The 15,394-nt window shown below is 44.7% G+C and overlaps 2 protein-coding genes across 3 annotated transcripts in view; one reads left to right on the forward strand and one right to left on the reverse strand.

Annotated features, from left to right (window-relative positions):
• Nucleotides 1-12,323, reverse strand: part of rho-5 (rhomboid-5) — a 51,224-nt gene extending 38,901 nt beyond the window's left edge. Inside the window, exon 1 of one of the 2 annotated variants that reach the window (XM_050176517.3) lies at nt 11,889-12,323. The gene's annotated coding sequence lies outside the window, so the exon portion shown is untranslated. The remainder of the gene's footprint in view (nt 1-11,888) is intronic. The other variant, XM_050176519.3, reaches the window with a different exon arrangement.
• Nucleotides 12,324-13,536: 1,213 nt separating this feature from the next.
• Nucleotides 13,537-14,938, forward strand: Rpt5 (26S proteasome regulatory subunit Rpt5). Its single transcript, XM_050176520.3, has one exon. It carries the CDS (start codon nt 13,573-13,575, stop codon nt 14,863-14,865), a length of 1,293 nt encoding a protein of 430 aa, XP_050032477.1. The 5' UTR covers nt 13,537-13,572; the 3' UTR covers nt 14,866-14,938.
• The last annotated feature ends 456 nt before the right edge of the window (nt 14,939-15,394 follow it).

Consider the following 15,394-nt stretch of genomic DNA (forward strand, 5'->3'; position numbering starts at 1 on the left):
ACTACTACTACTATTACTACTACTACTACTACTACTACTACAAATTAACACTGGAAGTGGAGAGGAGACTTGAGAGACAAAACCAGCACACATACATCTCACTTACGCTACGTTTACAGCAGGGTGCTTTGTGCCAAACTCCTGCGAAATTCCCTTCATATGAAATGCCGCGCTGTTCCCATCTCTCACTCAAGAGCACTACTGGCGTTGTGGGTGCGGCGGCAACCTTTGGAGTTGTGCCGATAAGCTGCAGATAAGTAGAGTGGACAAAGCACGTCGACTACTATTTGCATTGCCGACCACGTGTCAGTGTGCCCATACGACTTCCTCGTTGCGTTCCCACTGGCCTGCAGGTAGTGGCACTTCCTAGAGAAATCGACACCACAGGAAACTTACAGCTGTTTTCTTTTTGGTGCTATCATAGTTGGACACTATAAGCTGTCCCCTTATCTTATATTGTAGTTGATCCCCTACAACAGTAACCACTGTGTTATATCGCTACAATGATGAAGTAAAACCTTAACGTAAGACAGATAAGAAGAATGCACCACAGCTGATATCGGACCTGTGAGATCTCCCCCATCAAAAACCGACACACCAGCTGACTGCACCTCTGAGAGCTCTTGTGGTTACTGAATATTTTCCAAGGTGATATATTCGAAATTGCGAAGGAGTGGCAATGGCTACACGACATTTCCTCAAACCGAGAAATTGTTACTTAATCTCGGCACACACATAGCCAATAAATGAATGGTATGTGTAACCACAAGATAATATAGTCATGACCACAGATCCATCTCGTTTTCAATACACACTTCAAGCATTCCTTGGAACTATCCTTGGCTAGCTTGCATTTCTCTGCTTTCTATTTATGTTAGTGTAGTGATATTATTCTCCTATGAAAGCCTCTTTTATTATAATGTAGATCTGCGAAAAATCTTACCCGTGTTTTACATTTGTTTTTAAAACTAAATATCTGACACCACTCTGATGCTGTGCACATACTTTTAACTAAGTTTTGAAACGTGTATGTGTAAGATTCACCCCCCCCCCCTTTCCTTTGGTGCATTCAAGATAAACAAAAATAAATAACCCCCAAGGTAAAAGAAGTTAGGTTACGTAAGTTAGAAGTGAAAGACAGGATAGCAAGAGGCAGAAGCAGATGTTGCCATTCTCCTTGGAAAAAGTGGAGAATAACATTTTCCGGGACGTTGCATTGCTTTTTCCCGATTCCCATAAAAAAACATAGTAAAGGGGTTGTACTGCCTTTCAACACACTCCCAGATTCTTTTTTAGGGCTTCAGCAATAAATGGGCCTTTATGTGAAGTCATCTAACCAAAAACCTTCACTTACATAAGCAATATGGAGGGTTATCCTCAGACTGTCTTGCTGCCTTACAACAAAGGCCGCCTTAATCTGATCTTTTCCACACCACATTAATTCTCGACTGTGGAAGAATTGTACTGCCTTTCTGACGGTGATTTTCCCCGCAAGCAGTGGTACATTTGACTAGCTCCCAGAGTGCTCAAACTTGGATTGCAACAATACAGAGTCCACTTTGAACTGAAATTTGAGAAACTACCAGTGCAAAACGTTTGGCCTGTCTTCAAAGCAATCGGCAGCCGCAAGCGGAAGTGTGTCACCACTGCTGTTGCAAGAAGACATGGCGAACGAACAAGACACGCAACCCACTGCTACCGCCATGAGAGGTACCGCGTGACCAGCATTTGGCTGGATCTCAGTCGCGTATCTCAGGTTGAAGTTGCGAGCACCCCGAAGGCGCTGCTCTCAGCCGGAATGCGGCATTCTGAAGGACCATGAAAATGTGTTCCGAACACCTGATTTTGACCAGCCAAATGTAAAGCACATTGCCAAAGCACTCTAGGGCACTCGAAAGTGAGCAGCCAAATGTATCGGCATAAACTGAAACATGAACCGACGATAATTAGCCAGAATGCCTGTTATACACAACTATATGGAATGCGATGTGCAATCGCTCTATAGCTGGCTTAGGAGCATGAAGTAGTTCCAAGTGTACGTTTCGAAGTCTGAATTAAACAGCTGTTACAAGTACTGGCAAACCTGGACACGAAACGATGCACTGAAGTAGTTTTGCAATTGTTCGCATTTGAATTTATGCTGTTGAGTACCCACATTAGTTGAGTAGTTGAGCACATTAGTTGAGTACCCACATTCTCTTGACATTAAACAAACTATGCAAGGTTCGAAGGTTTCTACAACGATAATCTAACCGCATGACTTGATTCCATGTTCTCCATAGCAGTAGGTTTGCAAATACTTTCGAACACACCAAGGCTGGTAAAAGCTAATTGGTGGTTGTGATCACAGACCATCAACAATATCAGGCTAATTTACGAGGGCTCATTAATTCAGATGTTGATGCAAGTCATTTACACTGGGGCGTCTGTCGACCATAGGAATGAAATAAAGCAAGGCGCAAATTTCAAATGGGACCGAAAGCAAGACAGGACTCGGGACAGGCACTAGGATTGAAAAACATTATGAAATAATTCATTAAAAAAAGATTTAGTTTACATCTGTCATTTATGTAACTGAACAATGGCTGCACGAGGCACCTGTGGACACTTTTAATTTGTGTTCAAATAGCAGTTCCTGTAAACATGCAAGTACGAACAACTCTTGCAGCTTTTTACTGTGTAGTTCTCGTGCTAAGAGATCCCCCTGCTGGAATTTTCCTTTTGAGGATAGTAAATCAAGACATGAAAAATATTGAGCCTCAAATGGAAATCTTAAGTTTCCATTCACATTGGCACACCATGTAGTGCAATACGGTTCCCTCTTACAGAAACAGCTACCTCGTAAGAAAGCCAATGTCATGCTTACCGATAGGCAAATGTGGCTGATAGGATGAATTTGGCTCACATTTATGAATAAAATATAGTCTGCATGCATTTATGCCTTAATTCAGCAGTAGTTAGCAGCCAAATTCACTTGCTGGGTGTCCCCTTCAGGATTAAAAAAAGAAGTGAACCAAATTCTGAAGAAGAGTACGCATTTGGGCTGGTTGGTTCATGATTACGAGCAATAAAAACAGCCCTAAACAACAGGACGAGTGATGGGACAAAGACAACAGCGCTGTTGTCTGTGTCCCTTCACTCGTCCTGTCATTTAGCGCTGTTTTTATTGCTCGAATTCTGAAATTTCAGATGACAAAAACTATGATATGATTATGAGGCAGGCTGCTGTGGGGCACTTTGGATTAATTTTGACCACCTGAAGTTTTTTAATGAGTGCCTAAATCTAAGTACATGAGTGTCCCCAATAAAGTGAACCTATAGTATCAATACCACGGCAGTATTTTATCACCAAGTATTTGAAAAGGGTGCTTAGAATGAGAGACAAGGTAAAGACAGAAGACAGAACATGTGCGCCGTATAACATAGTGACAAAAAGACACTAAATGGAAATATTAAGTCAAGCTAGACTAAGAAATAGGGAGTCTGTAATACCAAACTCATTATTCACAGCGAGAACAGAGCTTTTGTAAGCGAGGAAACAACGAAAATGAAAAAAGAAATCAGAGTGTCATCTATCCTGGAGTACGGTATCTGTGGTATCAGGAAGATGGCACGCCAATGGTGGCATGGCGAGGTGACAGGCGACCATTGGGCCATCCGAACAAAGAGAAGCGCCAAAACGTGGAGGCACCTGAGAGCAAACAAATGAGATGCTTCTGAGGTTCGCCGCGCGACTGTTGGCCAGCCATGTGATCCTTTGTTACATGCAGAAGGACGACGTCACGGGTGACGTAGAGTTGTATAAGGTGGCCAGACTAAAGTGCTGGCTCAAGCAGAAGTGAAGCCGAAACTGACACACCACGACACAATAGTATCTCTGGTGACATCAGCACTGTCTGCTTAACAGTAGCACGGCCTCTCTGACGCCCGCTGATTCACAGAGAATGACAGAGAAGGAGGTCGCATGGGGGATTACATCATCTGTTTTTGGTGAGAGCGATACAAATTGAGAAGCAGCAGTGGCGCCTTTGGTGGCATATTTCTACATGACAAAGTCATATATTGGCATATTGACTGTCATGTAGACAAATAAAGTACACAAAGATACACTTGTAGGCATTAAATAATCTACTGGTATACCTTGGCCTAATATTTTCCTTGAGTGTTCCCTCAATGAAACACCGAAGAAGGTATTGCAACAGCGACATAAAAACGAGCGTGCAATTGCTGCGAGGACACTTGTACCTTTACCCTGACTCTTGTTCTACGTGCCCTTTTCCAAAATTAACACAATCTTTCCGAGCATGCTATTGTTCTTCTTGACGTTAGTGGTGTCAGTTCCCGGGTCAACGCTGCTTGATGACAGAGTAGTAGGTGCAGAAAAAAAGAAGAAAAAGGGAGGGGGGAAAGAAATCGCAAAGGTAAATAAATGAAGCCGGGTGAGAGAGGTGTCACAATCAGCTCTGGCTCCACAGCTGAACGAAACACGTGTTCTGACAGGTACCTTTTCTTTTCTGCTGTTACTGTCACCCATTTGTCAGCGACGTGCTGCCGCCTGCTGACTGAATGGAATTGTTTGTTCCACTGGGGCTGTCGGAGTGATTGAAGTGGTTCGCACAGGGAAGTTGTTATCTTTATGTGCATTCGCTATTTCCACATGATTCTGCACCACTCTTTCATTCCGGTTCTATAGCACATGTTTCGTTTGCCTGATTTCGTTCCTTCGTATGCATGACAGAAGCTTGAGTAACTTGAATGACTGAAGCATGTATAGAGTGTTACAACTGAACGAATGGGTTTACTGGTTTAAGCTTAACGAAAAGGGCTTAAGTGAGAGAGCATTCATAAAACCTTTTTTTTCTCACTCTGATTACTGGTAGGCAATGTAGAACCTGCAATGACTCAATCATAATTCCAATAATGAGTATGCAGTATACTGTGAGAACATACTTATGAAGGCTGGCTCGTACATGGTGTAACATGAAACTGGCATGACAATGGGAATTGGCGAATAAAAGAAAGAATGAGTGCCAACTAGCAAGCATTAGATTCATTATCGGCTCAGTCTTCAAACAGTAAACACAAGGTAAAAGCAAGCAATAAAGGTGACTGATCTTCTGACTAGTGCTAGTTGTTTGTGATCTATCGTGGTCTGAGCGGTGTGAGAGGCAGACGAGAGAATAAACTGGGACAGGGGATGCGTCGTTTGCTCCCTATTATATGTCTTTCATGCTGTTCACAGAATAAAGGAGCATTGTTTATAAAGCAAGAATTACACATTATACACGTCTGTAGCGATCTGAGAACATGCCAGATAAAGAAAGCAACAAATTATTAGCGGATGAACTCACAGCTGACATCCTATTTCTCCTGCCTAAAGGGTGACACTGTGTGACTTTTCATCAGCGTGATGTACGCCCACAAGAATGCCCACAAGAATCGCCAAGTTGAATTACTGACAATAAACTAGAAAGAGTTGATAAATGCTACAGCTGGTGAAACTCGGAGGACCTTCTTCGTAAATTAAACAAAATATGGCACTACTACCTGTCCCATGATTTCATGTTATTTTGCAATACCACTCAACTGCAATTAGCAAGGCTGGTCTAAATACTACAGTCAGGAAGCACAATGTATGCTTGACATTTCCAAAGTTTCTTCAGGCAGTAAAAGTGCAACTTAAATTGATCATTTTCATTTGTTACAAGAGGGACTAAATAAATACATTATGCTTATTTGATTCAGTACATTGCAATAATATTAACTGCATATAAGTCAGTGCCACACAGGTATAAAAAGCAACTTGGAAGGGCCACTAAAAAAATAAGCACTAATTCAGTTCCAGGCCGATAACGTATTCTTTCAATTCTCTATTTTAGGTAATTTCGCATAAAGACGTCAATCATTTGAAAAGAAAATGATGTATTAATGTCTTGTGTGTTTTCTTTAGTTTCATGCTGAAACCCCAGTGCTGGCATGTCAGTGTGATATCACGTAATTCACAGAGTCTTTTAATATTTCGGTCACTTTGGCACGCGAAGCGTCCTTGGAACTTGCCACATTCAGTCTTGGCAATTCAATGTAGTCCACCTTTATCAAATAAAAAAAATAACAAATCCTGAGCAGCAGATGCTGTCAGAATCTATGATGTCGCGCCAAACTGGTGCAGGAATTTTTAAACAAACTTTTTGAGCGCATAACAAACGGGACCGACTCGCAGTGGTGCAAGAACTTCAATTAAGGTAGTGTCGCCACGCGTCCTATGTTTTTACATCTTTTTCTGGCCCTGTCTGGCCTCCTCTCACAGTGACAGTGACTGTTTCCTGGTTTGTATAAGCACAATTGAGTTGACATCTTAGAAATGACATTACAATTAGCAAGCAAACTCACTGCATTCACTGACGCTCTCACCATGCTCATGGTTGATGTCATTAAAACATGCTCATGTAGCTGCAAAGTTAATGTAATAACATTAGGACCTACAGTACAATGATGACCTACAATATTAGGTCATCATTGGTCATTAGGTCCTTGACACCCAATGGCCTTAACGTCACCCATGTAGCACAGAGAGCCCACCAAAAAAAAAAAATATTTTGAGTAGCCCTGGATAATCACAGAAGATACACTGAAAGCCTCGTGACATTTACCTACGATGTGCCAGTTTCTTCGTTTCTTTTTTTTTTCTTTTTAGTTCTAGTAAAACAAAAACACATTGTACAACAAGACAGACCCCACAGTAGCAGTACATTCACCTCTGCCACCATTTCACAGTAATTTGACCAACTATGATGGCTAAACGTGGTAGATGGTGTTGAAGTTGTTGAAGCAGCTCCTACAATTGTCTAGTGGTCGCAAGCAAGACAGATAGAGGCAGTAGTTGGTATGCGTCATCTTAGTGGGTCAGCTGGCAGAAGACAGAACATGAATGATAATTTGAAATGATCATGAGGTCTATTTGGCGAAGTCGGTAAGAGAAAGAGAGCATAACTGGCTATAAAAGCTTCATATGCAGGGCTCCTTAATCGGTTAAGTGTGTCTAACATTGTTAACCTATTGTCAAACCTCATCCTCGAAGGATGTCACTGCTTTAGGCCTGTGTTGCTGAACTTGGAATGACTTGGCAGACGACAGAGAAGTAGGAGGCACAGAAGTTGTCTTCCTAGAGGCATATCATCACATGAAGCTAATGCGATCAGTCAACTGTGTCCAAAAGTTGAGTGTCGCGGCGGAGAAAGGGTTTGTCGCAGCACCCTGTGGCAAACGTGGTAGACTATGCTACACAGCTTGCTGCTGTCACCTCGGAGGCTACTGGCAGCTGACGCAGCTATGTTCACTGCAAAGTTGAAATGACTTTTTCAGTCTTTTTCAGGTCACAGACATATTTTTTATTTATTTTCTGAAAATGAACAATTATGTACTACTGAGAATGTCCTTGCAACCCATGAAATGAGCCAATAGCATTGGTCTACCAAATGCTTTCGAAGACAACATTGCAGATGCGAGAGCAGGCAACTGTCCACTGCTGTTGACAAGAGTTTGTAAATTTCCTGCTGTATACAGTGCAATAATATTTAATAATAATAATATATGGGGTTTTACGTGCCAAAACCACTTTCTGATTATGAGGCACGCTGTAGTGGGCGACTCCGGAAATTTTGACCACCTGGGGTTCTTTAACGTGCACCTAAATCTAAGTACACGGGTGTTTTCGCATTTCACCCCCATCGAAATGTGGCCGCCGTGGCCGGGATTCGATCCCGCGACCTCGTGCTCAGCAGCCTAACACCATAGCCACTGAGCAACCACGGCGGGTAGTGCAATATTTGACTCGCGTGTTCATAGTAGCCTCATTAACAGATCGGCAATGTTCTTTTACTATGTTCAAAAAGTTTTTGCTGTGGAGCTCTTATATCTAAATACATAGGAATGGAGAACACTTATTGCTCAGAAAGCACAGAACCGAATTTGACGAGGTTTGTTGCACTTAAAAGAAACAGTTATAATCTACTGAACGAAGGAAGATTTTCACTCTATGCCTTTCTTTTTATTTTTGAAAATCGCAGTACTTCAAGAAACTCGAGTATAAAGATTGCAGTTCTGCAACTCAACAGCAAGAAATGATATTGGAATTCTATAAACTGTACCTATTATAATGTTTAGTAAGGCAATGAAGGGGGCCAGTTGGTGGATGTTCATTATTGTATTGAGCTTAGTACCACACTGACTAGTGTAATACTAAGTGCAATACAACCATGAAGCTAATATAAAATCTGAAGTGGAAAAATTTGATTTGTAATGCACCGCTCTGTAATCACAACTTTTGCAAGACCTTCATAAACATAACGATTTATGCTGCAAGCTCATTACATTTGCCCACGCCAGATTCTCTAATAGATGCAATTTACAGAAGTGCAATGTCTTTTTTTTTTTGGCGCTGAGTTACCGATTTGTAAACTGTTTTTTTTTTCCCGGTAATTTTCCACAAAAAAATGTGAGGCCAGAAATTAAAATTCTGCTTCTTGCAGTTGGTAGTATTAAATATTTAGGTTTTGCTCTAAAATGCCACACATTTTATTCAAATCAGTTTAGCGGTTCTCTCATATAAGAGCATTTCTGCACTTGTGTTTGACAAGGGGACACCCGAGTTCGCTAAACCACAGACGAGACATGACACAATGAGTCGTGCTATTATCACTCCCTACGAAATGTAGAAAAAGATGGGACTGGCTCCGAACGAAAGATGCTAAAGGGAAGGCAGCAAAAATAAAATAAAAATTATGGGATTTTACGCGCCAAAACCACTTTCTGATTATGAAGCACGCCGCAGTGGAGGTATACGGAAATTTCGACCACCCGGGGTTCTTTAACGTGCGCCTAAATCTAAGTACACGGGTGTTTTCGCATTTCGCCCCCATCAAAATGCGGCCGCCGTGGCCGGGATTCGATCCCGCGACCTCGGGCTCAGCAGCCCAACACCATGGTCACTGAGCGACCACGGCGGGTAGCAGAAATAAGTGCGGAATCGAAAAATGTAATAATAAAGAAAAGAAGAAATCATGAATGGTCAAAAGATAAATTTGAGGATCGTAAACCATGCATCAAATTTAAAAGTATTGACGAATGTGCACTAAAAGGCCAAAAAAAAGAGAGAAAGGAATTAAAAGAATGTGGTGAATTTCCGGTGAAGCTTTTAAAAAAAGAAAAGCAATGTTGTGAGACAACCAATAGGAATTACTGGGAAAGTCGCTGAGAAGGGAAAGCAATCATTCCCCTGGCTGAAGCCAACAGCCAAAGAAAAATAAATCTCCAAAGAAAAAAAAAAAAGAAATCTAGCCACGTCAGCAATGCGGTGCTTTCGAAGTCAATCTGTTTTATTTCGTTATTATTTTACTTACACTATTCTAAGTTTTAAATTGAAAGAGCACGCGCGGAACAGCCTTCCAAGGATGTATTTCAAAATATTATTCGGAAAAAAAAAAAAATGCGCATGGCTTACAGCTATGCAAGAGTCAAACAGAACAAATAAATTGAGAATGAACAGCTTATGCCAGCCCCCCCCCCCCCCACACACACACACTTCACCAAGCGCTTTTTATTCTCAAGATGACTACAGGTTGCTGTAAATGACTTCCGCGAATTACTGTTTCGAAAGCAAGCGACAATGGTCCCCGTCCTCATCGCTTTCCCAAAATCAATTGTCGCAACGAACAAAAGTCGGCCACTGTGACGATATAAAAACCACCGCAATATCAGCGCGCGTAAAAAAAAGAAGAAAAAGAAACAGGCTTCCATCGCGCATAGGGTATGACGCAAGCGAAACATTTTTTAGACACCGATAATTGATTCCGTGCGCCCGTGGAAATTTTCTCCCACTGCCAGCCACTACTCCTTCCATCGAAAATCAGTTTCAACAAAACGTTACGTCAAAAAATGATCAGGCAAACTAAAATATGAGCAATTCCACCTATAAACTGATAAATAAACCAAATACAACCAATGGTGTTGCTTTTAACCAAACAGTAAAAAAATTACTTGCAAAAGTAAAAGCCGAAAGAAACCGCAAGCTGGTTTCACTGCCGTGTACGCTTGCGCTGCAACGGAACTAACGTTGCGGGAGAACCGGTCGTGATATTAATATATATATATATATATATATATATATATATATATATTCGATTTACAGATGAAAAAAGAAAGCAAATTTGCAAACGACGACTGATTCACCAAGGCATGGGATTAATTCAGCAACGCGTTACAGTTAGTTGTGATGCCTTGCGCAAATAAAATATTGGCGTGCACAGATTCGAATCGTTGCTATCTATTTCGGCTGTTAGAAACGAGTTTCTTAAAAAAAGAAAGAAAGAAAAAGAAACCTGCAGAGCACAACAGGTTACATCAGAAAAAAAGCTCACGACATCTGATATCTCCACAATGCCCTTATCGCCTCTAAGCCTCAAAGTGCACTCGAAACGGCACGATCAGCTGAAACGTTCCCCCACACTTTACCTACGTCCCCATTGCAACGAGCGAGTTACCTCCTCCGTGCAACGTTATATATCAGCGCCAGCGTAATCGCGTAGTCGACCCAGATTCACGACTCCCATATCACTTTTGGTCGGTGTGACTGATCGAATGAGCGCCAAGGCCCCCACCAAAAAGCAAGGACAACCGGAAATGCGAAACCTGCTAAACAAAACGGTTCCCCAGCAAGCGCGCTCCTAAATTTAACCACCCTCGCAACACAACCCCGACAACAGTGCCGACTTGAGGAATAAACAGGCGCCGCGCAGCAGCTTTTTTACGCTTCGAAGTCGAAACGAAACGACGAAACGAACACACCGCACCGATTTATTAATTTATTTTCGCTCCGCGGTAAGCAACATGACCACGAGCCGTTCTTCCGACACCATAACACCACCCAGAAACCGGGTCAAAATAATCCGGCTTTAAGCGAAGGCAAAACGCCTAGGCCTAAAAGGATAGGAATCGTCGCTTCCCTTACCTCCGATCGCACCGTTACCGATTAGGAAACCCAGGACGCCACGATTTTCGACGACGCTGGCAAAATAAAAGGTGCCAGGGGGGCAAACGACGAGAATCATCATGTGTTTCGCATCACCGATGTTTTTCTTTTTCTTTATTTAAAGCCGGATGGAGGTTTGGCCAAGTACCTACGATATCCTCGAAAAGCGTTTCGCTGCAGATACATCGTTCGCACCGAAAACGCACCTTCCGTATACAGGCCCCCCCCAAAAAACATAACGCAGCTTTCGAGCGTCGATACACAAAAACAGCAGCGAGGAGGTCGCGAAAAAAAAAAAAAAAAAAAAAAGAAAGCCAACATGCAAAAGCTCGCAAATCCTGCGTCGTCCACAGAGAAAAGCGTCAGGTGTTTCCGTACACCGTTGGTTGCGGATGGCGCGATTTACCGATATTTCTCGGTCAGGTCGTGGAGCGGTCGCGACGTATCTGGCGTATTTTACCGAAACAGTCAACGCAACAGCATTCCCAGGAAGTTCCTACGCGCATCCGCGAGGGAGTATACAGGCTGGGAACGAAAAAAAATATATAAATCGGGGCATAAAATGTCGCCAGAAACGTATGCAGACAGCGGAATACATAATCAACAAGATCCTCGTCGGCCGCTTGACCCTGCTCTGCTGGCTTCGCCCGCAAACAGCCACGCCTCTTCAAGAAAAATAGCTGATCGCTCCGCAGTCCGTTTAACCACAACAATAGCTCAGAAGTTTTCTTAGACCGTCGATGGTTATTAGCTCGCGCGGAAAAAAATGAGGTGGAACGAGGCGCGAATTTCACGGATAAGAAATGGGAAGAGAAAAAAAAGATGAAAATAAGAAGGGGGGGGGGGGGGGGTTGCTACTTACCACGTTAGGCTTACGTTCCACGGGTCAGCTTGGCCGCGCGGCATCTCGTCGCGAAGCTGCTCGCTCCTTCGTTTTTTGCTCGCCGCGTATCTCCTTTCGGCTTTCAGGGGGCCAGTGTTTTCCAAAATGTCACCGATCCACACACACAAACACACGCACGCACGCACACACACACGGCAACGACGACGGCCGAGCTTGCAGGAAGCGCGCTTCGGCGGCCAAGTTTCCTATCCGTATCGTCCGTGCAGCATTGTGACACTCAGCGGCGACGCAACGGAGAGTTCTTCGTCGAGATTCCGGGGCGCCCGCACGTCCCGTTACGTCGCTTGCTCGGCGATCCACGGTGCACCCGAAATTCGTCCCTAGGCCACACGGCAGCCATGTTTCCTGACGTTTTCGGATTGAGCCAGCGGACACGGCGCGCCGTCTGTGCGGCTTCCGCCAACACTACACGGAAACGATAAAACGACCGAACGCGCGTTTCTTTGGCATCGCGCACTGTTGCGGACGGCAGAACCGCACGCCTCTATTTTCTACCAACTCGAGGAGCGAACAAAACATTGAAGTTCACGGGAACTGATATTATTGACCCAGTCAGCCTTGACGCAAATTTAAAGAAATGCAGGATAAGAGGATGTATGGATAGGGCCGCGGTTAGGTTAACCAAACGCGCATACTTCGACCTGTCTGATGACAATTCTTCCAGGACATAATCAATAATATAAAACGTGTTATTTATGCCGCCGTATTTTGACTTGACTGAGAGGCTCTTTTGTGGTGGCATAGTTCTTGCTTTTCATTTACGCGGGAGGTACGGGAACTGCCGTCGTTTTTCGCGAGAACACGCTGATCGAAACAACAGTTCCTGGAATAACGGCCAGCCCGGGCACCTTCGGAAGCGCCTGGCGCGTCGTATATCGCTTTGCGACGTATAAATTTCCTGTCGTGGATGTTTCAGAGGAAGGCTGCGACAAATGACAATACGTCAGCGTGGTTGAGAAGAAGTGACTGCGCTGAACGTTGTACAACGTAAATTTGTACAACGTCTTCGAAGTGCGGAAGTTACAAGGCACGCCCGTGTGTAGCATACATGAAGCGATATCACTGCAACATGACTGTCAAAGTGGTGCTCCACCAGCATGACAAACTCGCAGAATTAAGGACATTTAATAAATGCCAGTTAAGGATCGACTGCAATGAGCTGGAATAAGTAATAAACGCGTGCCTCATATGATGTTTATGTTCTTCGCGGACTCTCACATAACACGTACGATGACCGCTCTCGCAAAATGCCCTTAAATAGAGCACCTGACTGCTCATTAAACTTTTCTAAGCAATCTCAGGTGATGTCCTAGTATCTGCCGTAAATCCCAGCTCGATCTGCAACACCAATGAAGTGCAATGCGAAACTGAAACCGAAATCTTTTATTGTAACACTTTTCCGACCGCGTTCAAAACACTAAAAAACTGTAACAAATAGTATACCCTTAAATTCAGCGTTATTCTTTAATAATTACGTTGCGACACGGCGCTTTGTTATGGATCACACTCTTGACGTGACTACTGCAAACGCCACGAAAGAGCTCAACCACCAAATTCCGTGAAGCTCGCAACATCATATCGTCGTCGACATCAGTGTGAATCGCGAAAAATTTGTGTTTTCGTCGAGCACCGGCGAGTAAAGATGGCTGCCCCACCTCCACTCGACGACAAGGCTCTCTGGCAAGACGATGATTCTCTCGGCGAAGAAGTCCTGCGGATGTCCGCCGACGAGATCATCAGCCGGACGAGGCTGCTGGACAACGAGGTTAAGATCATGAAGAGCGAGGTGATGCGCATCTCGCACGAACTGCAGGCGCAGAAGGAGAAGATCAAGGAGAACAACGAGAAGATCAAAGTCAACAAGACGCTCCCTTACCTCGTGTCCAACGTCATCGAGCTGCTCGACGTCGACCCGCAGGAGCTGGGCGAAGAGGACGGCGCCAACGTGGACCTAGACTCGCTGCGCAAGGGCAAGTGCGCCGTCATCAAGACGTCCACGCGGCAGACCTACTTTCTGCCAGTCATTGGCCTGGTCGACGCCGAGAAGCTGCGCCCGGGGGACTTGGTTGGTGTCAACAAGGACTCGTATCTCATCCTCGAGACGCTGCCGCAGGAGTACGACTCGCGCGTCAAGGCCATGGAGGTGGACGAGCGACCCACTGAGCAGTACAGCGACATCGGCGGTCTCGACAAACAGATCCAGGAGCTGGTCGAGGCCGTCGTCCTCCCCATGACTCACAAGGAGAAGTTCGTCAACCTCGGCATCAGTCCTCCCAAGGGAGTCCTCTTGTACGGACCTCCCGGAACGGGAAAGACCTTAATGGCTCGCGCCTGCGCCGCGCAGACCAAGTCCACCTTTCTCAAACTGGCCGGCCCCCAGCTGGTCCAGATGTTCATCGGCGACGGAGCCAAGCTTGTCCGGGACGCCTTCGCGCTGGCCAAGGAGAAGGCGCCTGCCATCATCTTCATCGACGAACTGGACGCAATCGGAACCAAGCGTTTCGACTCTGAGAAAGCTGGAGACAGGGAGGTTCAGCGTACCATGCTCGAGCTTCTCAACCAGCTCGACGGTTTCAGCTCGAGCGCAGACATCAAGGTGATCGCGGCCACCAACCGGGTGGACATCCTGGACCCGGCTCTGCTGAGGTCCGGTCGGTTGGACAGGAAGATCGAGTTCCCGCACCCCAACGAAGAGGCCCGGGCGCGCATCATGCAGATTCACTCGCGCAAGATGAACTTCGACAAGGACGTCAACTTCGAGGAGCTTGCCCGGTGCACGGACGACTTCAACGGCGCCCAGTGCAAGGCGGTCTGCGTCGAAGCGGGCATGATCGCTCTCCGGCGGGGCGGTGAAAAGGTGACGCACGAAGACTACATGGACGCTATCATGGAAGTGCAGGCCAAGAAAAAGGCCAACCTCAACTACTACGCTTAAGCGGGGTGGTAGAAGTGTTTGCTTTCTTTCTCAGTTTTTTTTTTTTCTCATTAAAGCCTGTTCTTTAATTCAATAGTGCGTGTTGTTTCTACTTTGCGTCATAGAGTTGTGTTGTTTCTTTCAGATGTGGAAACTTCATCACATCGTACTTGCATTGGTTCTCTGCTGTTGATTCATAGAATTTTTTGTAGATGCACAGCCAACTGAGACACATTTCAGAAATATCCGGAGACCGTGTAGCTACTATGTTACCAACACATGAATTCCCTACAGTCGAACCCATACCAACTCATAAATTTCAAACATGTCCTGTTTTGTCCATACATGAAACCGGCAGTCACATCAACCTTACGTGAGCTCTGTGCTCCTACATGTATCTTGTGATTCAGGCATTTGTCATTGCTGTGTTGCCAATTGCAATGCGTTTCAGGAATATCGGCAGACTGCGTAGGTCTTTGCAAACACATGAATCCCAGTCATACATTGTTGGAAGTGCTCCACAATTTAAAGGAACTTGGGAGTGATTTCA

This window comes from Dermacentor andersoni, chromosome 8 (assembly GCF_023375885.2).
Source record: "Dermacentor andersoni chromosome 8, qqDerAnde1_hic_scaffold, whole genome shotgun sequence".
In the NCBI taxonomy this organism is placed as follows: domain Eukaryota; kingdom Metazoa; phylum Arthropoda; class Arachnida; order Ixodida; family Ixodidae; genus Dermacentor; species Dermacentor andersoni.

Coding starts and splice junctions, on each gene's coding strand:
- Rpt5 (XM_050176520.3), top strand. CDS start 13,573: ATGGCTGCCCCACCTCCACTCGACGACAAGGCTCTCTGGCAAGACGAT.